Raw genomic sequence first — 21,621 nt, forward strand, 5'->3', positions numbered from 1 at the left:
AAGAGGAAGAGGAGGAGGAGGAGGAGGAGGGGGAGGGGGAGGGGGAGGCGGAGGGGAGGAGGAGAAGGAGGAGGAGGAGGAGGAGGAAGAGGACCCTCCAGTGCTGTGGGGCCTGGTCTCTAAAGCAGTTGGACACTTGGCAAAGCAGCACACACTATCCAAGTGAGCCATTTTGCCAGCCCCTGGCTTCACTGTTTTTTACATTCTAGCTGTTATCAGTCATTTGAATTTTGCATGGCAGCATCATTCTTCTTGCGATGGGGCTATAAGTTACAATAGTGCATTTCTGCTGAGTGTTTTTGCACTTTTTCTTTTACAATATAAAGCAGAGATTTTCATGGAAATACCAGAGTGTGACAAATTAAAGCCTTAATACAAAATGACACCTGTGTGGTGATAACGCCTGCTTTAAAGGGCCATGACATATTAAAGACCCTTGTGGATGTGACATCTCAGTGAAGGTCACATACCTTCAGTGCAGCATGCTTCTTTCCCCTTGCTCTCTCTCTTTTAAACAGAAAAGAATGCCCAAGCAAAGGATTCCCGACTGCATTATAATCATTGCCAAGTCAGTGTTTCTCCCTTTCTGGTCTTTCAGGAAGAAAAAAAAAAAAGAAAAAAAAAAGAAAAGAAAAGAAAAGAAAAGAAAGAAAGAAAAAGAGAAAAGAAAAAAGAAAAAAATCAAGTCATGTTTGGACACAAAGGGACACTTATGAAGGCCACACCAGGGCAGGGGCTTTCAGTCTAACACGGAGGAGGGAGCAGGCCTGACGCAGCAGTTGGGGCGCCTAAAGTTTTGGAACATGGCCTGCAAGACACTGTGTTGCCTCCCTTTGAGTTTTTTGTTGGACGAGGCCTCGGAAGAGATGGACCTTCGGCTCTGGCTGCTCTGGGCTTTGATGAACTTCTCGTGCTCCCGGATCTGCCTTTGCAGGTGGTTCTGGATGGCGACACCCAGTGACTCAGGGTCCAGAGAGGCACCATACACCTCCCAGGTCATGCCCTGCTCGTCCCACACCACGTCGCGGACCCGCTTGGACTGTTTGAGGTGCAGCTTGGGGTCAGACTGCTTCTTCTTCTCGCCGGGGGTGAGACCCACCTGCGCAGCAGCCGCGCTCACGTTGAGCCTCTGCTCCTTGAGGAACTCGCTGACCCTGCTGGCCCTGCGCGGGCTGGCCTTCACCGAGCGCGCTGGGGTCCTCTTGCCCGAGCCCGGGGAGGCGTCCGCAGTCAGGCTGAACCCCAGCCCCAGCCCCAAGCTGGCTGCCTTGCCTTGTGCGTTGTCCTCTGTGCCCTCCTGGCCTTTCCTCCCAGGGGAGGTTGCAGAGCCTGGGGGCACTGGGCTCAGCAGGACACTTTTGACCTCCGCCCTGTCTCCAGCCTCCAGGTTGCTGTTGGCACCCCCACATACTTGTGCTGTCACCCCCTGTGGAGACAGGGACTTTCTCTCCCCTCCATCCCAGGGCTCTGAGCTCCCTGGCTGTCCTGCTTGGTGGGTGTGGCCACAGGCCTGGGGTACATTGCAATCTGGGGCCAGTTTGTGACCATTCATGGCTTTCACTGGGGACTCAGATGGCCTGATTTTAGATGTCTCCACTGGGTGACTTGACTCGGTTCGACTGCCTGCATGGACAGAAACCTGCTCAACTGAGCAGGCATTTGCATCTGCCAGCTGTGCAGTTGTGAGCTGTCCCCCGACTGAGCTCATCTCTGCAGGTGTATGACCTTCTTTGCAAGAATCCTCTGCATCCTTGGGTGACACCTGTGTCATGGATGAGACCTTAAGGGCCTCAACAGCTACATTCACAGAGGGACTTGCCCCCAAGAACGCTGTCTGTGAGGGCAATGATTGGGGGCACACTAATGAGTCTGGGGGGCCTGATGCTATATCAGTCAGCTCCAGGGTGTGGACCCCACTACCACCACACAGGATGCGCAGCTGTTCCTGGGGTTCTGCAGGCCCAGACATGGGGGTTCCCTTTAGAAAGGCTGCAAGCATGCTGGGGCTGGTGGACACCGCCCTGCTCTGGACGCTGGCCACTGCCTGCACCTCAGCATCTTGCAAGTAGGGTTTGCTCACCAGCACACTCTCAGGTTGGGGCGTCATGGTGCTTGCTTCTTTGAACCCAGATGCCTGGTGCTCCCTGGGCAAGAGGGACTCAGAACTCTGGCTGGGGACTCGGGAAGACGAGTGTGTCTCAGAAGTTATGGTGTCTTTGGTGGTGGTTGAGGGTGGGGTGTCCCCTGGGCATCTTTCTTCTAGCACTGGGGACTGGCAGGTTGTTACCAGGGTGCTCCCCAAGGTTGCCTGCCTGTCCCCTTCCTCAGCACAGGCCCTGGTGGCTGCCTCCACCCTGAGGGCCCCTCCCTGGCTGACCTCTTGAAAAGGACAGTCACAAGGCACCTCTTCCTGGTGGCTGTCCTGGGTGCTGTCCGCTGGTGAGTCCAGCTTGTTGGGTAGCTCTGCATCTGGGGTCCTCTGTGGGGCTCCCAGGGGGGCAGTAGACACTGTGGAGGGGCTGGGGGCCTGTGTGTCCTCCTGTTGAGCCTGGTGGGCATGTTGGTGGGCTGGCATTGTCCCTGCTGAGGCTGAGTGCCCCTCTCCTGCCACAGGGCACGGGCCTAGTGAACAGCCTGGTGAGGTCCCCCAGAGCTGGGTGCTGAGGGGGTGCAATGTGCTTGTCTCTGGCTCGTGGAAGATGCCAGGAGCAGTAGACAGGTGCAGCAGGGTAGACTCGGGCCCAGGGCTCTGCATCAGGCTGTGGACAGCTCCCACACCCAAGCCTGCCACTCCTGGGGTGCTGTAAAGGCCATGTGTGTGTGGACACTGCGGGGGATGCTCCTCTCCCGGCTCCTCCTCAGTGGCAGAAGCTGCAATCAGGGATGGCTTGGCTGCTGGTAGAGGGCCGGGTACCGTCCCCATGGACTTGTGTGGCAGGGTAGCCTCCACGCTTTGCAAAGAGCTGGTGCCAGTCTCAGGGGTAGGCAGGGCTGGTGCCCCTGGAGGATCCACCTGTGGAGCAAGGAAACACACCATCAACAGGGCTGAGCACTGCATCCCACTGCCCTCTGCACAAGCTCCTACAAGCTTGCAAATTTTCCTCCTGTGTCTGCAGGTATCATCATCAGAGTGGGAAGAAAGATGTTTGGAAAAGGAATTTAATTGAGTGTTGTTTTCATATTTAGTTTCCTATTGTTGTCTAGCTAATAATGTCTGTCTCTGTCTTTGTCTCTGTTTCTATCTCTTTCTCTTTTTTCTTGCCAGCTGGGTTATTGCTGGGGCTCAGAGCCTGCAGAGCTCCTCCATTCCTGCTGACCACTTTTTTCCTCCTTTTTATTAGAATGTGAGGTGCATGTGGCGGGGGTGGGGGCAGAGAGGAGAGGCACCTGCAGCACTACTCTACCACCCCTTGATGGTCCCCCCTGCAGGTGGGGACCCCAAGCAAATAGGTTCTTAAGGTCTTTCCCTAAGCATCTGATAAATGCCCCAGGAGGTAGTTTGTATAATTTAATTTACTGGCATCAGAAAATCCTTTAAAGCTACAGTAGTCACTTCAGTTAAGACATCTGAGACCTGAACTGATATATAAAGCAGAGTAACCAGACACAGACCTATGGAATGACTTTATGAGTCAACAATACTGGGCAGAGGGTGGTGGTGCAGTGCGTTAAGTGCACATGGCGAGTCAACAATACCTCTCTTAGGTATACATGCAAAGAACATGAAGTCATTAATTCACAGAGACATGTACACCCCAATGTTCATAGCCATGTTAAAAAAGTAATAATAACCAAGGAGTGGGAACAGCCTCAATGCCTATCAACAGATGACTAGACGAAGAAGCTATGGTGGTTGTCAGTGGGGGAGTGGGGACACAGAACTTTGATGGTTGATGCAGTGTGGAACTGTACTCTGTTAACCTTATAAACAATAAGTAAATATATGGATAAAAATGAAACAGACCCATATATAAATCAGGATTTCACGTATGACAAGAGGCACATTTCAGTTTGGTGGCTCAAAGTTGAATTCTTTAATGTGAGGATAGTGCCAAACTATTCCTCTGGAAGCAAAGATGACTGGATCTTTATCTTAATACTAATTCCAAAAAGAAGTGCTAGATGGATCTAGATGAACAAATGTTTAAATATGTAAGAGTAGTCATTAAATGAAAACCTTATTAAGTACAACTAGGAATCGTGAATAAAATCATGGGCAGGAAAAGTAGACCTCTTTTGGCAAAGCAGAACATACAGAAACTAGAAGAGAAAACACAAACACAGGTGACCAAATTCCAAACTCTTAGATGCCAATAGACACTGTAAATAAACACAATAGATTTAAGAAAAAAAAATTGTTTGCGGGAGTCAGGCAGTAGTGCAGCGGGTTAAGCATGCGTGGCACAAAGTGCAAGGACCAGCGTAAGGATCCTGGTTCAAGTCTCCGGCTCCCCACATGCAGGGGAGTCGCTTCATGGGGCGGTGAAGCAGGTTTGCAGGTGTCTTTCTCTCCCCCTCTCTGTCTTCCCCTCCTCTCTCAATTTCTCTCTATCCTATCTAACAACAATGACATCAATAATAATGACAACAATAAAACAACAAGGGCAACAAAAGGGAATAAATAAATAATTAAAAATTGCTTGAAACTTTAGAGGAAATAGAAAAATACCACTATTATAACAGATCTTGAAAATTTACATGGAAATTAATTCACTGGGAAAACGTGACTGGGAGCAGGCCTGGGGCCCTAGGCTAGATCCTTGTTCACATTTAATTAATTAATTAATTCACTTATTTGCCACCAGGGTTATTACAGAGGCTTAGTGTTGGCACTGCAAATTCACTGCTCCTAGAGGTCTCCCCCCCCCCTTCTCCTTTCTTTTTATTTTATCTCATACAACAGAGTGAAATTGAGAAGGGTGGGAGAGGGAGAAAGAGAGACATCTGAAGACCTGTTCCACTGCTGGTGAAACTTCCCTACTGAAAGTAGGGAGCGGGGGTTCAAACTCCACTTCTTGTGCATGGTAATAACTGGTGTACCACCATCCTATTACTGAGCAGTGCACTGGTCTCTCTCTGTTTCTCTAATAAGATTAATAAATAAATCTTTAAAAAGGTTAAAAAGAAAACACAAAAAATCAGTTTACCAGGTAGAAAATGCAAAAAGTAAACCAAGCTTAAGAAAAGATGATTATATTTAAATGTAAGGAATTTCCCCCAACAAAAAGAGTTGAATGAGAAAAATCAAGAAACAAAAAGAGTATTTCTATTTTCAAGAGGGAAGGGAGTGATAGAGAGGGATAGAGACAGAGAGATACCTGCAGCACTGCTTCCCATTCACAAAGCTTTCCCCTTGCAGGTGGAGACCTGGGGCTTGAACCCAGGTCCTTGCGCATTGCAACATGTGCACTCAACCAGGTGCGCCACCACCCGGCCCCTTAGGGTAATTTTTTTAACACCATGGTTTTTGTTGGAGCTTGATGCCTACATGGCCCCAACAAGTTGGCAGCCATTTTTTCAGGAGGGGGGGGAGAGGAAGCAAAGGGTGAGAGAGACAGAGTAAAAGTGAGACAACTGCAACACTGCTCTGCTGCTCTCTGAGAAAGCTTCTATATGCGGGAATGTGAAAGTTTACACACTCGACTAAAGCAATGGATTAGATATGAATGGGTGGGTGTGTTTGTCTACCTCAAGACAGAACCATTTTGTAGAGTAGAAGTATTTGCCCTTTGTCCCTAACAGTCTGTGTGGCCTCATGCTGATTAATTACACAATCCTTCTAGACCCCAAATCAATTCACTGGCAAAATGACTTCTGTGATTTTTGAAGGACACCTCCCAGCCCTCAAATATATTTGTTCCAGTGTGATGAGAAATTGAACAGCACACTCTTGACTCAGACTGTAAGCCATCAGCATAATGTACAAAGTAAATATGGTTGATTTTGAAAATATATGATTTCCTCTTTTGCTACCATGAGATTTGGCTGTTTTTCTAAATTACACACACTTGAGCAATTGTACTTACTTTTTCCCTGTTCCTCACCACAGCACTTCCTTCTAATTCATTATTTATATGAATGGTTTGAATGTTTTCCCTTCTTTGGTCTTGAGGGCTTTCTGCTCATTTATTTTCCACTTCTTCCATGCTGGAGTTTTCTGTGCAATCACTTGCCCTTATACAGATTTTCTCTAAAAAAAAATTTATAATAACTTTCTTCCCACTCTTACCTTCCTCAGCCTCTAACAGCTCACGACCCCACTCAAATCTTATTTGCCTTCTGAAACCTTCTAATGTCTACGGCTATACCACCCTGAACATACCCGATCTCGTCTGAAACCTTCTAATGGCTTCAAGTCATAAAGTCTCTCCATTTTTTTTTTTTTTTGGACACAAGGGTTATTGCTAGGATTCTTTACCTGAAGATTACCTTGCTTTTGTTGGACTGTTTTTCTTTTTCCCTTAGGGAGAGACAGAAAGGGGGAGAGAGAGAGAGAGAGAGAGGGAGAGAGAGATGACACTACAGTACTACTCCACCTCTCAAGAAGTTTCTCCCAGGCTGCTGCTCCTTTGTGGTGGCTGAGGACTTGAACCCAAGTCTTTACACCTGGTAATGTGTGCACTTTAACTGGTGAGCTATCTCCCAGTGTCTCCCCAGAAAGTTTGTCTTTTAAAAATGCTGTGGCAGGGGCTATTTCTGTTCTTTGTATTGTTGTTTTACTTTCTTAGAAAATACAAATAATTGTGATTTGTAGAAATGCCTCACTTCTCCCAAAAGTTCTCTGACCCAGGGAGGGAAGGTGACAAGCTTATCGATTACTTTCTGCTCACTTCCCAGGAGATAACGCAGGGTCTTGTGCATCAAGTGTTGCTAATTGATCTTTAAATGGCCATTAAAACACCCTGACAAGCTTCAGGCTGGCAGGCCATTTTAACCCAGTGCATGAACTATTAATGAACTCATAATTAAAAAGAGTGCTGTTTTTGGAAGTGAGATGCTGGCTGTATCTGATTTATTAAACTTCCTGGCTCTGGAAAGCCGGCTTTAGATAATCACAAATAAGTACCTGGTGCACCTGCTACAAAAAAGCTAGCGCAGAACGCCAGGACAGACCACCTCCTGTTTTATGCATCTGGGAGCCAAGAAAACTGGTTTGTCCAGAGAACTGTAAAACTGGATCAGCTCAAGGTACAGCAACAGGCGGCTGAAAATCCAAGAGCAGGGGGGTGGGGAGGGGCACAGAGCTTGACAAGACTCTCAGAAGTCAGTTGGGCTGATTTCCAGTTTCTGGAGTTGTTTAACTCTGAATGGGTCTTTTCTTCCATGGGCTTCTTATTAGAAGTTAAACTGGGCGGGGGCTGGGTGGTGGCTCACCTGGTAGAGAACACATGTTGTCAGATATGAGGACCCGGGTGCAAGTCCACAGCCTCTACCTGTGGGGAGAGGAGAAGCTTCATGAGTGAAGTGCTGCAGGTGTCTGTCCTCTCTGTCTCAACCTCTATGAAAAGAATACTGCAGAGGCCAAGTGATGGTACAAGTGGTTGAGAGTACCTATTAGTATGTGCAAGGACTAGGGTTCAAGTACTCAGCCCCCACTTAGAGGGGGAAAGCTTCATCAATGATGAAGCAGTGCTACAGGTGTCTTCCCTATCAATTTATCTCTGTCACTACCCAAATAAATAAATATAAGACCCCACAAAATAATGTAAAGAAGAAGGAGGAGGAGGAGGAGAAGAAGAAAAGGATAGAGTGAGCTAGAGAAAGGACCCCAGGACCAGTGGATTTGTCATACTAGTACTGAACCCCAGTAAAAAAAAAACCCTCAAAAAGCAAAAAACAAAAACCAAAAAAATCAAACTATTCATCAATTCAATAATCAAGAAAAGCCCAGCTTGCTAGAATAACACCTGTAATTGGAAATCTCGATTAATAGGAAGAGAGGAAATCAAGTCGGCTCTCAACCCTCTTTCTTAATGGAATTGTCAATGCACATGGGATGGACTGCCAGGGCAGAAATGCATAATCTATTAGAGGATAGAGAGAGGGGACATTTTTTAAAAAATCGTGATTGTTATTTTAGAGAGAGGAGCATATGTCTTTAAAATTTTTTTAATACTTATTTATTTTCCTTTTTGTTGCCCTTGTTTTTTTTATTGTTGTAGTTATTATTGTTGTTGTTATTGATGTCGTTGTTGTTGGATAGAACAGAAAGAAATGGAGAGAGGAGGGAAAGACAAAGAGGGGGAGGGACAGACCCTGCAGAACTGCTTTGCCGCCTGTGGAGCGACTCCCCTGCAGGTGGGGAGTTGGGGGGGCGCTCGAACCCAGATTCCTAAGCCGGTCCTTGCCCTTTGCGCCACGTGTGCTTAACGCACTGCGCTACCGCCTGACTTCCGAGCATATGTCTTTAGATCCCGGTAGAGTTTGTTATGATATAACTTAGTGGTGTATAAAAATTAGGATTCAGGGCTGGCAAAATAGCTCTCCTGGATAGTGCACTGCTTTGCCAGTGTGTGGCCCAGGTTTGAGTTTGACCCCTACCACATTAGGGGAGCTTTAGTTCTGTGGTTTCTTTTGTTTTCCCTCTCTTTGCTTCCTGGTATCTCTCTCCCTCTCTCTCTGAAAAAGTCAGTTTAGGGCATTAAAAAAAAAAAAACGATGAAAAAAATTAGGATTCAAACAGGCAACCCACAGACTGCAGGGCCCTTCTGCAGGTGTGTGTGTGTGTGTGTGTGTGTGTGTGTGTGTGTGTGTCTAGTTTTTCCTTCCCTTCACTCTCTTATTTTTGACTTTCTCTTTCTCTTCTACCTCCTTTCCTACTTTCCTGCCTTTTTTTCTTTCTTTTCTTTTCTTTTTTTTTGTTTGTTTGTATGTGTGGGGAATGGGGTCAGAGTCTGGGCCTGTAACACACATGATCTCACTCTTCTGGAGCTATCTCTGGTGCCATTATAACCCCATGTGGTGCTGGAGTTCGAACCCAGGTAGCATGAATGGGGAGGTAGGTACCACACCTTATGTCCTATCTCTCTAAATTATTGGTCTTTTGGAATTCATCTCCCCACCTCCAACCCCCAAATATAGATTTTGTCCATTAAAAGCCCAGGAGTTTTGTATTTTCAGAGAGAAACACTAAGGGAACTGTTAAGGGCTCTCTCTCCAGGTCCCCACCTGCTTGGTCTCAGCTCTGTGAGCACTCACTGTCTGCCTTGCTCTAGTGGACAGCTGACTCTCAGAGCTCTCTTCAAAGGGCACCAACAGAGCAGACTTCCCAACCTCTGAGGCTGGGCAGACTCTGGGCAAGCACTCACATTTAATCTCCAAATTGAGGATAATCAGAATAGCTGTGTTTCACAGGATTGGTGTAAGGAAGACTTAGCACAGGGACAAAAAGCATCTTCACACATGGTTAAGCACCATTTATGTGTTTAGTCTCTTTGGAAAATATCAGTACTGACACTCTGATCTTCCTGGAAGGAAAAGTTATTCTGACACCTTTTGAAATTGCAAGGAAGTCTTTCGTGAGGAGGATTGTGATAGGTACCTAGACTACTGCAGAATGGAAGAAAGCTCACAGAAGGGGAGAAAGTGGGGGAGAAAGCTTAATTCTAAAGATGATAAGAATAATTGGGGACTTACAAGTAAGGAGTAGGATGGGTGGGTGGGTGGGGGTTCAGTAGACAGGAATTACAGAGGCTGAGGGCAGGTTAAGGATGGTGGGCTGTCCAATTTGATTGGGTTACTGAGGACGAGCAGATCACAGGGTTAGGAGGGCTCTTTCTAAACATTTTAGCAGGACCCTTTCTTTCTAAAACCATCTGTTTATTTTTTTGTGGCATATGGTGGTGCAGTGGCTTGAACCAGGCTGTGCGGCACACAAGCCTTGTGCTCCACTTCTGAGTCACCTCCCCAGCCTGGCAGACTCATGATCCAGTTACTCTCTGCAGGAGCAGACACGAGGGCCAAGATGGGCCTAGTTGAGCAGGGGACTCTGGGAACCTAGGCTAGAGTTTGGTCAAGGAGGAAATGCCTGACATTTACCCCAACAAATATGACTTGTTACATTATTCAAGTCTTTTCTGAGTTGAATAGAAATCATAGACCAGATAATGGCATAATTAAGCAAAGATGACTCTATGTTTGATGGGCCTGTTCTGTTGGCAGCAGGTCTGTTTGGTGCTTTTCTGCCTCTGAAAGTTTAATCAAAGGTGGAAAGTTCTGTGCTGGCAATGCAATGTGACTGAGACTGGGACAGACTCAGAGGTGAGGGGCAAAATAACCTGTAAGTTATATCGAACTGAATTCTAATCAATACTGATGCCTGGTATCTCTCGATGTTGCCTCCTTATTATCTGTAACTCTAGAAAAATAGTGGAAAGTCCTTAAACAAATGAAAATGGAAATGACTTATGACGAAGCCAAACCACTCCGAAACGTCATCCAAAAGACACGAAACCACTAATTCTAAGGGATATATGCAGCCCCATGTCCATAGCTGCAGTATTCACAATAGCCAAAATATGGAGACAGCCTCTAAGTACCCATCAGCTGAAGAGTGGATAAAGAAGTTATGGTACATATACTCAGTGGAGTCCTACTCAGCAATTCAAAAAGACAATATTGTGCCTTTTGGGAGGTGATTATGCTTAGTGAAGTTAGTAAGTGAAAGACAAACTACAGGATAGTTTCACTCCTGTGTGGTATCTAGAGTTTTAAAATACATAAACTTGCCAAAAAAAAGAGGACCCCCATCTCTAAGACCTTGGGAGAACTATGGTGCTTATGCTTAAGGGTGGTTGTGCTTAGGGGGCTGGGGCACAGAACTCTGGTGGTGGGAATGGCATGGACTTATACTCTGGCTATCTTATAATATTGAAAAGCACTATTAAATCACTAATGAAAAAAACTTTTAAAGAATGGAAGGAAAGCATGCACACACACACACACACACACACAGAGAGAGAGAGAGAGAGAGAGAAATGAAAATGGAACTTTTCTCTTGTGGGCCTCTACAGGAGCTTGCCATCAGTATAGAACAGCAACGATAGAAACTGCCCCATTCTCTGAAGGGAGGCTGGGTCAACATACTCTGCCACAGAAAGACGGGTCCTGAAATGAGTGCAGCCTAGAATGAGAAACATTCTAGTCATGACCATGGACTGTGAGCTCAGACAGACAGGGATGCAGAGGTGACACAGGCTCCTGTGCTAACTATGAACAGATATGGGCCCTTGATCAGACTGATGGGATTTACAGTTAATGGTATTTATATACTTTCCTTATATTTGGGAACTACTCTCTGCCCTGATTCAGCTTTCTAGTCCTATTCCCAACTCTGAAGTCATCTTTCAAGACAATATTTTTAGCCCACCTGCATGTTAGCTATTGGATTTAGTCCAAAATTAGTAAAGTCATGGCCCCCTTGGAATAGACTTAACATAGGCTTCCTAGCTTCCTTCCACATGAAGACTCCAAATTCCATCTGCTATACTTTTACCTTTAGGTTCCAGATTATTGAACAAATTGTTCTGCTTTATATCTTATTGCTTTTCAGTCATCAAGTTGCAGGTGCTACCATGATGCCATCCTGACTTCCCTGGGCAGGTGACCTCACCAATTTGTCCTGAACCTCACCTCTCCAGAGCCCTACTCCTAACAGTTTTTAAAACAAAGGAATTTTCTCTTTGTATCTTTCACTTATTAAACACAAATAATGAATAAATAAAATGAGAGAGAGAGAGATAGAGATATTGAGATTACAGGGACCTTTGCCAAACACTTCTGTTTTTAGCCATCTAACCTTAATGTATGGTCTTCAGGTGATGAGGATCCAAAGACCCTCAGGAAATGGCATGGGGTGGGGGGAGGTAGAAGGAGCACTGACATTTTATAAAAGCACGAGGCAATATTGTTTGCTTGGCCAAGGTCATTTGCATTCTGAATTCAGCACTCCTGCCAGGGTGGCTTTAAGGACAGGAAATTCAACCCCAGGCAACACCCAATGAGCCAGAAAATCAGTTTCTCCTCCTTCTCCCCCTTTCTCCTTTTCCTCCTTCTTCCTCCACCTGTACTTCCTCTTCCTCCTTCTTCCTTCTCTTCCCCTTTCTTTCTCCTCCTCCTCCGCCAGTCTAGCTTCGTGGGCGGGAGACAGATAACTAGGGACTCATGGTTGAGCTGGGAAGCAGTTCAGTCTTTATTGATGAGGAATGCAGTGCAATCTAGCTAATCTAATCTCTCTTCATTATATCTTTATATATTCTTTATATGTCCTGAGGTGGAAGTGTCAGGTCCAAAGAGGATGTACGTAGGATAGGGGGTGGGGAGAAGGAAAAAGCACGCAAACCAGTGGGGATTAAAATGTGGAAAACAGGATGTGACTCGGAGAGGGGGCGGAGTGGAAAAAGAGCCAGAACCAGTGGGGATTAAACCAATGCAGGTCTCAAACAAAACAATGATTATGTAAATAGACCACAGCTTCAAGCAATGGTCTATTTACAGAAGGGGTCTTAGAAGCAGAATTTAGAAGCAGACCAACACTTGTCTCTACTCCTCTTCCTCCTCCACCATCTCCTCCTCCTCTTCTTTTTCTTTTTTCTCCATTTCACTCTTCCTTTATTCTCTTCCTTCCTTTCTCTTTCTTTTTCTTTGTCTTCTCCCCTCGCAGCCTCTCCTCCTCCTCCTTCTTTTAAGTCAGACCCAAACCTCCAGAGCTGCCTCAAATGCACTGTTGAAAGATACTAGCCAAAGGGGCCCGTGGTATACCTAGTTGAGCACACGTTACAATAAGCAAGGACCAAGATTCAATTCCTCAATCCTCAGCTGATGGGGTAAAGCTTCATAAGTGGTAAAGCAGTACTGCAGGTCTCCTTCTCTCTCCCTTTCTCTCTCTCTCTCTCTCCCTCTCTCTCCTCCTCCTCCTCCTCCTCCTTCCCTCTCAATTTCTGGCTGTCTCTATTCAATTAAAAAAAAAAAACTTAAGAAAAAGATACTAGCCAACAGTGACTCTTCCTGTTGAAGGCATCTACAGTAAATCCGACACTGAATAGAAAAGGCTGCTTTACTTTGTGCAACTAAGGGCATCACCTGACTTGAAGGTGCCCTGCCAGCTTAGTGAAGACTCAGGAGGGACAGGCTGCATCCTGCCTGCCTCTCCATTTCCCTCATCCAGCACTGGTCTAGAAAAGAGGGATGACTGAATTATATTACTAGATTGGAGAAAACTCAAGAAGTAAAATAAAAAAAAGAGGGGGAGTTGTTGCTTTAGGTAGCACGAAGTTCCCAAATGCCCTCCCTCTTTTGTCAAATAGGGCCTGAACAGATGGCTTCTAAATTCACAGCAGATTAGCATCATATGGCACGACAGTCTCAGCTACTGCTATCTACATTCCAGAAGGTGTTCTGCATGTGAATTTATTTCATCCTCAGCACAACTCTAAGAGGGTGTTCATACTGTGAAATCCTCTCCACAGATCTAAGAAATGGAGTTAAGATCATGGCAGTGCTTAATGATAGAAATGGGACCTAAATCTAGACCTTCTGGCTCTGAAAGCCACGCTGTTGGCAACTTCACACCAGGCAGATACAGGGGGGAGGCCTGGTGGAGGTATGCTTCATGACCTATGTGGGATGCATCATCAGCTTACACGGGAAATAGCAGAAATGGCAAAAAAAAAAAAAAAAAAAAAACAACCAAATAAACAACAACAGCAAAAAAGAAAAACATATAGCTTTGCAATTTTAGAGTAGGTCTCCCTAAGATGTCCAGAGAAGTCTCTTTCCAACAAGTGTTGCTCTGGCATGTGGAGATAAGGTCAACTGAGGTCCACGGGTCTCAAGAAAAGCTATGAGCATTGCATTACAGAATAAAGATGACATCTAAATGGGGTTAGTCAGGTTGAAAAGCTCTTGCATGTTCAAAGAAATGAACATCAAAACAAAGACATCTTAGTAAATGGGAGAAAACAGTCACACAAGATGATTCAGCTTTCTAGTCATATTTCCAACTCTGACACCATCTCCCCAGATAATACCTTTGGCCCACTTGCATGTTAGCTATTGGGCTCAGGCAAAAATTTGCAAAGTCATGGGTCCCTTGGAATATACTTAAAGTAGACTTCCTAGCTTTTTCCAAACTGGAGAACCCAAATCTCATCTATATTCCTACCTTCAGGTTCCTGATTATTAAGCAGTTTGTTCTGCTTTATACCTTAACACTTCTCAGTCACCAAGTTGCAGTTGCTACCATGATGCCAACTTCCCTGGGCAGACAACCTCACCAATGTGTCCTGGAACCCCACCTCCCCAGAGCCTTGTCCAACTAGGGAAAAACAGAAATAGGCTGGAAGTATGGATGGACCTGCCAACACCCATGTCCAGAGGAGAAGCAATTGTAGAAGCCAGACCTTCCACCTCTGGTCCCTATAATGATCCTGGGTCCATACTCCCAGAGGGATAAAAAAAATAGGGAAGCCCCCAATGGAGGGGATGGAATATGGAATTCTGGTGGTGGGAATTGTATGGAATTGTATCCCTCTTATCCTACAATCTTGTCAATCATTATTAAATCAATAAAAAAATTAAGTCCAGAAGCAGACCCTGGTGAAGATGTGGAGAAAGGGGGAATCTATATCAACTTCTGCTGGGGAATGTGAACTGATTCAGCCTCTATGAAAAAAAGTGTAGAGATGTCTCAAACAAGTAAGAACAGATCTTCCACAGGACCCAGAAAGACTACTCACATATATCTATTCAAAGAAGACAAAAACATTATTCCAAAAAGATAAACACACTTATTTACAAGTTCCCAGCTACAGATAATTATGTAAAGAAGTTGTGGTCTACTGCTCAGCTTTAGGGAAGGTGAGAGCTTGCCTTTTACTACATCTCTGATGCAACTGAAGGGAGCCACACTAAGTTAACTAAGTCAGAAAAAGGACAGGGAAAGGCAGAATGAAACACAAAGAGCTGTGTTCCATGCCTACAGATCTAAGGTTACTAAGGGGGTCAAGGGATCCAGTGCCCAGTAGTAGTGGAGGGACCCTAGCACTTCGATGGTGGGTAAGACATCCATTATTTCTGGGAGGTGAGGATTGTACCCCTGAAATACCATCAGTCTTGTGGAACATCCCCTCAACTGAAAATTAGTTTTAAAAAATGAATGTTACCTAGATCTAGGTTTTGATTACAGAAACCTCCCAAATGGCAGGACAAACATCCAGAGCATGTGGTTTTCTTATTGAAGTTATCCCCTCCTCATCATGTGAAGTCCCTTCCTCTGTCTCTGAAGCCCCAGGCCCCTCTTCCATTTAGCTCAGACTGTAAACCCCTAGTCTGGTCCATTCACTCTAGAATACCACATGGATTCTCCACATGCCTGTGATCAAACTCAGTTGGTTTCTACTACTCATCTGTTTGATGTTAATTTTCTTGTTTGACCTACCCAAGAAGAATCTCAGAAAGGGAAGGTTTTTTTGTTTTCCCTATCCCCTTACTAACTCCAATTAACAGAAGTTAATTAAGCAATACAGAAATATCTGCCCTTCAGGGAGACCAGTCCATTTGGGATGTTTTAAAGGCCATAGCCTTTACTAGAACCTAAGAAAAACGGTGACCCCTCTCTGCATAAACACAAGTGTTCACACAAATACATACTTGTGGGGGCCAGGTAATGACACACTTCCTAGAGGGCACATATTCCATAAACCAAAATAAAGTATTGGGAAAAGTCACACAATGGGAATATTTTTGCAAGAAATGCCACTACAAAACATAAATAAAAACAAGTTAAATTTTGAACTAGGTTCAAATTCCTGGTCCCTACTTGCAGGGCGGGAAGGATGCTTCCTGAGCAATGAAGTAGAGTGTCTCTTTCTTCCTCTCTGTCTCCTCCTTCTCTCTAAATTTCTGTTTCTATCCAAAAGACAAAAACAAAAACAAACAAACAAATTATAGAATTTGTCACAATATATTATGTAGGCACCGAGCCCCAGTGATAACCCTGGTGGCAAAAAATAAAAACTACAAGTTTGCAGATAACTTTGCAAAGTCCTACCTGAAAACCTGTCCAAGGTCACACATTCATTTCCTTCTGTCCAAAATAAAGCACTAGGGAAAGTCACAAATGGGAGTAGTTGTGTAAAAAGACCACTACAGAACACACATAAAAATAAGTTAAACACATAGTGTGCTTCTTGGAAGACAGAAGATACACTATCATGAATTATTATTTTAACATCAGTTACTAAAGAAGACAGGAATTATGTCATATGTTTTATAGAGACCATTGTCAATGGTCCAACCCTTAAGTGAGTTCTTCTAGCATCCATCTAAAGACTAGCATTTGAAGAAAAAATTGAATAACTTGAAAATCAGTGCAATGATGTGAGTTATATTCTTTTTTAAAAATGAGTTACATATTTATTAATGAGTTAATGGGAGAGAGAGAGAGAGAGGAAAAACAAAAAGACTCTGGCAAATGCAATGTTGGGGGTCATATGCTTTATCCACTAAACCACTTCCTTGTCCTATATTATTCTTTCCTTTTTTTAAAATGTGCTGTAAGGGGATGAACTCTGAGCACATGAGTGATAGTACTGTGTTGCTTCCCTGATCCCATGTGTAAACATGCATATATAATTAAAATTAAGATGTTGGAACTGTTAATGTTAAAGAGATGTTTTCTTTTTAAATATTTATTTATTTATCATTGGATAGAGACAGAGAGAAATTGAAAGGGGAATGGGAGTTAAAGAGAGAGACAGATAGACGCCTGCAGCTCTACTTCACCACTCATGAAGCTTTCTTCTTGCAGGTGGGGACCAGGGGCTTGAACCTGAATCCTTGTGTAGTGTGTGCACTTGACCAGGTGCACCACTGCCTGGCCCCAGAAAGAGATCTTGGTTTGCATTGTTGGTGGGGGAAGGAAAATAACTCTAGTACTATTAAAATTAAAAAACAAACAAACAAAAAGAACTGTGATTTAAATATCTATTAGGATTGGAATGCTAGCTTACCATGTAGAGGAAGAACTGACCAGTTAGGATAAAACTTGAATCTTCTGAATACCTGTGGGTGTGTATTACAGTTGGAATGTCTGAAGAAAACAGGCAGCTAGGAGGGGGAAACTATGTAATTGAGAGAGAGAAAGGAAGGGGGAAGATGATTTGAAGAACGGTACTTCCCAATGGTTTTATGTTTTTCTTTTTCTTTTTTGTTTCAGTAAAGTCTTACTGTGGGTCTATCTTACCAATAGTTGTGTGTGTTGCTGATTATAAAAATATATCATTTTAGAAATAGGCTGGGGGTATGGATTGCACATGTTCAGCAGGGAAGCAGTTACAGAAGCCAGACCTTCTACCTTCTGCACCCCATAAAGATCTTTGGTCCATACTCCCAGAGGGTTATTATTAACACCAAGTTTATCACTAGGGCTTGGTGTCTGCATGGTTCCACCTATCCTGGAGGCTATTTCCTTTGAATTTTCTTTCTTTTTGATAGAGAATGAGACACACACACACACACACACACACACACACACACACACACACACACAGAGGGAGAGTGAGGGAGAGAGAGAGATAGAAAGAAGAGACCCCTGCATGTGAGGTCTGGAGGCTTGAACTGGCAGTGTGCATTCTACAAGAGGAACTACCACCAGGTTGCTAATCACTATTTTTCACTTTTCAAATCAAGGCAGCACTTATCATTTACTTGGTTTGCTTGACAGTCATCATGAATGTTTCCTCCTTTCTTGCAACTCAACTTTGAAGGACTTCAACTGTGAGTTAATTTTAACTGCAAGGAGAACGCAGAGGGATTTCAAGGATAAATACCTTTAAACGACATGCTAATAGAGGGAAACCAAGCACTCCTGCATTTGCATATGTGCACATTTGCATTTTAAAATCCTGTGCTAGTTTTGAGCAAAGTTGTCCTGCAGCTATATTTAGTGTCATTCAGCCTTCCAAACAAGTTTTTCTGTCCTTTCTTCATTTCTCCAGGTTCATGCTGTTCTCCTGGTCTTTTTACTCTTTTTGATGTCTTGTGTGATTCTCATCCACTGTACCTGCTTTCCCTGAGGAAAAAATGTCTCCCCAGTTCAGTGATGACTGATAGAGTGGACACCCTTCTGTTATCCTGCAGGCTGAAAGCTTTTCAGTGATTTCTGTTTCTAGCTCATGTCAGAATGCCACCAAAAGTCTCTCCTCTGGTTTTCATCTTAATTAGTGGTATAACAGACAGTCCAGTGAAAAACCAAGTAACACTCAGGGCTGGTGAGGAGAACACCATTTATTATACTAGTGATTCCAGTTGAGCTAATGCTCTGAGGACTGGACCCTGAGTAAGATTATGCAGGGGGTTTAATCTGCCTCATGGCAGGAAATATGACCAAAGGCAGGGATTCTGAATTGTAAATTTGTGGCGGGGAAGCAAGTTGCAGAAACTGGCATTTTCAGTTAGAGGGGGTGGAGGTTTGGGAGTGAGGTTCACATCAGACATGCCCACATACACTTTTTTTAAAATTTATTTTATTTATTTATTCCCTTTTGTTGCCCTTGTTGTTTTATTGTTGTAGTTATTATTGTTGTTGTCATTGTTGGATAGGACAGAGAGAAATGGAGAGAGGAGGGGAAGACAGAGAGGAGGAGAGAAAGATAGACACCTGCAGACCTGCTTCACTGCCTGTGAAGGAACTCCCCTGCAGGTGGGGAGCCGGGGTTCGAACTGGGATCCTTATGCCGGTCCTTGTGTTTTGCGCCACCTGCGCTTAACCTGCTGCGCTACAGCCCGACTCCCGCCCACATACACTTTTTTCTTATCACCAGAACCCAGAGGTTTCTGCAACAGTCCTGCTTATTAGGCTGGGAAATTCCAAGTCCAGGGCTGCTGGCTTATCCCCATTTGGGGGCCAGAGGACTAATTCCAGTCAGGTCAGCCTAGATGTAAACCTATGGCTGTGGGGCCTTCCTGGGTGACCTGTCTCCCCAAAACACTCAATACTTGGATCATGCTTGTGGCTTTGGAAGGGAAGCTTTGAGGTCAGATTGTAGCCGAACAAGTGGAGATAAAAGACTATTGTTAAGAAATTACAGTTAGCATCTATTATTGTTGACATAGAAACTTTGTTGTCAGAAAAGTCAAGAGGCATTTTTGCACAGAAAAACACAGGAAAAAATGTCATGACTTTTCTGACAACCCAATATTACTGTTTGTTTACACCTCTTGGTGGTAGAGGGAAAGAAGCTCTAATCTAAATAACAGTACTGTTAAGAAAATAAGTAGTTTGAATGTCTATTAGGGCCTCAGTTCTAGCTTACAGTAGAGAAAACTGTAGTTTAAAAACATCTATTGCTTAAATCTATATTAAATCACTAATAAAAAATAATAAATTCTATTGGTACCAGGAAGAGAACAATAGTTAACTGGAGAGTTCCGGTCCTGGAACATGATGGCAGAGGAGAACCTAAAGAGGGTTGAAATGTTATGTGGAAAACTCAGAAATGTTACACATGTACAAACTACTGTATTTTACTGTTGACTGTAAACCATTAATCCCCCCCATAAAGAAAAATCAAATAGACAAAAAACAAAGAAACCCCACTTGTCTTGCCAAAAAACTAAACGGTTTTCTAAAGAAGAAATACACAGACACATGAGAAATGCTGCTGTTCATGTATCACCAGAGAAATGCAAATAAAAACTACACTGAGATGCCATTGCACACCTGAGAGAATGGCTTGCATCAACAAACCAGGAAATGACAGGTGTTGTAAAGGGTGTGGAGAAAAGGGGACTCTGTTACATTGCTGGTGGGAATGTAAATTGGTGCAGCCCCTTTGGAGGACTGTTTGAAGATTTCTTAAACAAGTAAAAAAGGAATAACCTTGTAGTCCAGTAATATCACTCGAGCATTTACCCATTGGACGCTCAAACACTAATTACAAGGGACATATGCCATCCTAGGTTCATAGATGCATTAATCACAACAGAAAAAAAGTGTGGAAGCAGCCTAAATGCCCATCAACAGATGACTGGCTAAAGAAGTTATGGGATATATACTCTGTTGGTCTGCTTCTAAATTTTGCTTCTAAGACCCCTTCTGTTGCATTGCTTGATGCTGTGGTCTATTTACATAACCATTGTTTTGTTTGAGACCCGCACTGGTTTAATCCCCACTGGTTCACGCTCTTTTTCCACTCCGCCCCCTCTCCTAGTCACATCCTGTTTTCCACATTTTAATCCCCACTGGTTTGCGTGCTTTTTCCTTCTCCCCCCTCCCCCATCTTACATACATCCTCTTCCGACCTGACACTTCCGCCTCAAGAGATATAAAGGACAGGGCTTTCTAATGAAGAGAGATTAGATTAGCTAGATTGCACTGCATTCCTCATCAATAAAGATTGAACTGCGTTCCCAGCTCAGCCATGAGTCCCTGGTCATCTCTCTCCCACCCGCAAAGCCTGGCAATACTCCAGAGAGTACTATTCTGTAACTTAAAAAAAAGATGATATTGTGTCCTTTGGGACAAAATGGATGGGAGCTGGAGGTGATTATACTTAATGAAATAAGAGATGAAAGACAACTACCAGATGGTTTTACTCATATGTGGAATCTAAAGATGTGATTTACATGAACTTGCCAAAAAAAACCCAACCAAACAAACAAAACAGAAGCAAACAAATTGTAAGGCTTATAAGAACTATGGTGGTTATCTTTGGGATATTGAGAGGTATCTTTTGATACCTTTGGAGATTGAGAGGTGGGTATGGTGTGAAGCTTACAGTCTTTAAGAAAGAATCTCTGGTTTAAGAAAATAACTTTAGTTTAATCCTATTTTGCTTATGCAGTAGTGAAAAAAGAGGAACTCCCAAACTTCACAAATGGACTTTGAGCATATGATTGATTGATTGATTGAGCATATGATGTTAACATGTAACCAAAAGGGAGGAGACTTTATTAAAAAAAGCAAAGTAATAGTGGTCTGGGAGTTGGCGCAGTGGATAAAGCATTGGACTCTTAAGGATGAGGTCCTGAGTTCAATCTCCAGAAACACATGTACCAGAGTGATGTCTGGTTCGCTTTCTCCTCCTATTTTTCTAATAAATAAATTATATATATATTTTAGAAATGATTTGAGTAACTAAATCTTCTCCCCCCCAACACTGGGGGATGGGAAGAGTACCCATTTGAGCCAATAGGTTTCTTTTCCTTTCTTTTTTTTCTTTTAATAAAACTTTGTTTTTTCTTTTCCTTACCAACACATGTGTGAAATATTGATTTTAATTATATATATAGTTTTCCAACTCTGCTTCAAGATCATAGCAGGAGCCCAGACTAACAGAGAAAGTCAGGCACTGTTTTGCTTATCTGAGAGAGAAGAGGAAATAGAAAGATAATTCAGAAGTAGTAGTAGATGTAAGTGTGACTTAGGAAGTGAAGGCAGGACCATAGAAGTGAATAAAGATGGGTATAGGTATAGGTATAGGTATAGGTATAGGTATAGGTATAGGTATAGGTACAGATATTTTTAGATAGTCAACCCATATCTGTGACCTTAGGAGAACTATTGTTGTTTCTGCTAGAAGGAGATGGAGACACAGAGCTCGTATGTTGGGAATGGTATGG

The 21,621-nt window shown here is 43.7% G+C and overlaps 1 protein-coding gene across 5 annotated transcripts in view; it reads right to left on the minus strand.

The window, feature by feature from the left end:
• Positions 1–57: 57 nt before the first annotated feature.
• The window catches only part of GPRIN3 (GPRIN family member 3), a 70,400-nt gene continuing 48,836 nt past the window's right edge, over positions 58–21,621 (minus strand). For 3 of the 5 annotated variants that reach the window (XM_060187813.1, XM_060187811.1, XM_060187810.1), the window contains 2 exons: positions 7,375–7,433; positions 58–3,013 (listed from right to left, as the gene is read on the minus strand). In XM_060187813.1, the coding sequence (XP_060043796.1) occupies positions 740–2,923 (2,184 nt within the window). In that variant the 5' untranslated portion in view covers positions 2,924–3,013; positions 7,375–7,433 and the 3' untranslated portion in view covers positions 58–739. The remainder of the gene's footprint in view (positions 3,014–7,374; positions 7,434–21,621) is intronic. The other 2 variants (XM_060187812.1, XM_007530350.3) reach the window with 1 other exon arrangement.

Source organism: Erinaceus europaeus, chromosome 3 (assembly GCF_950295315.1).
Source record: "Erinaceus europaeus chromosome 3, mEriEur2.1, whole genome shotgun sequence".
Taxonomy (NCBI): Eukaryota; Metazoa; Chordata; class Mammalia; order Eulipotyphla; family Erinaceidae; genus Erinaceus; species Erinaceus europaeus.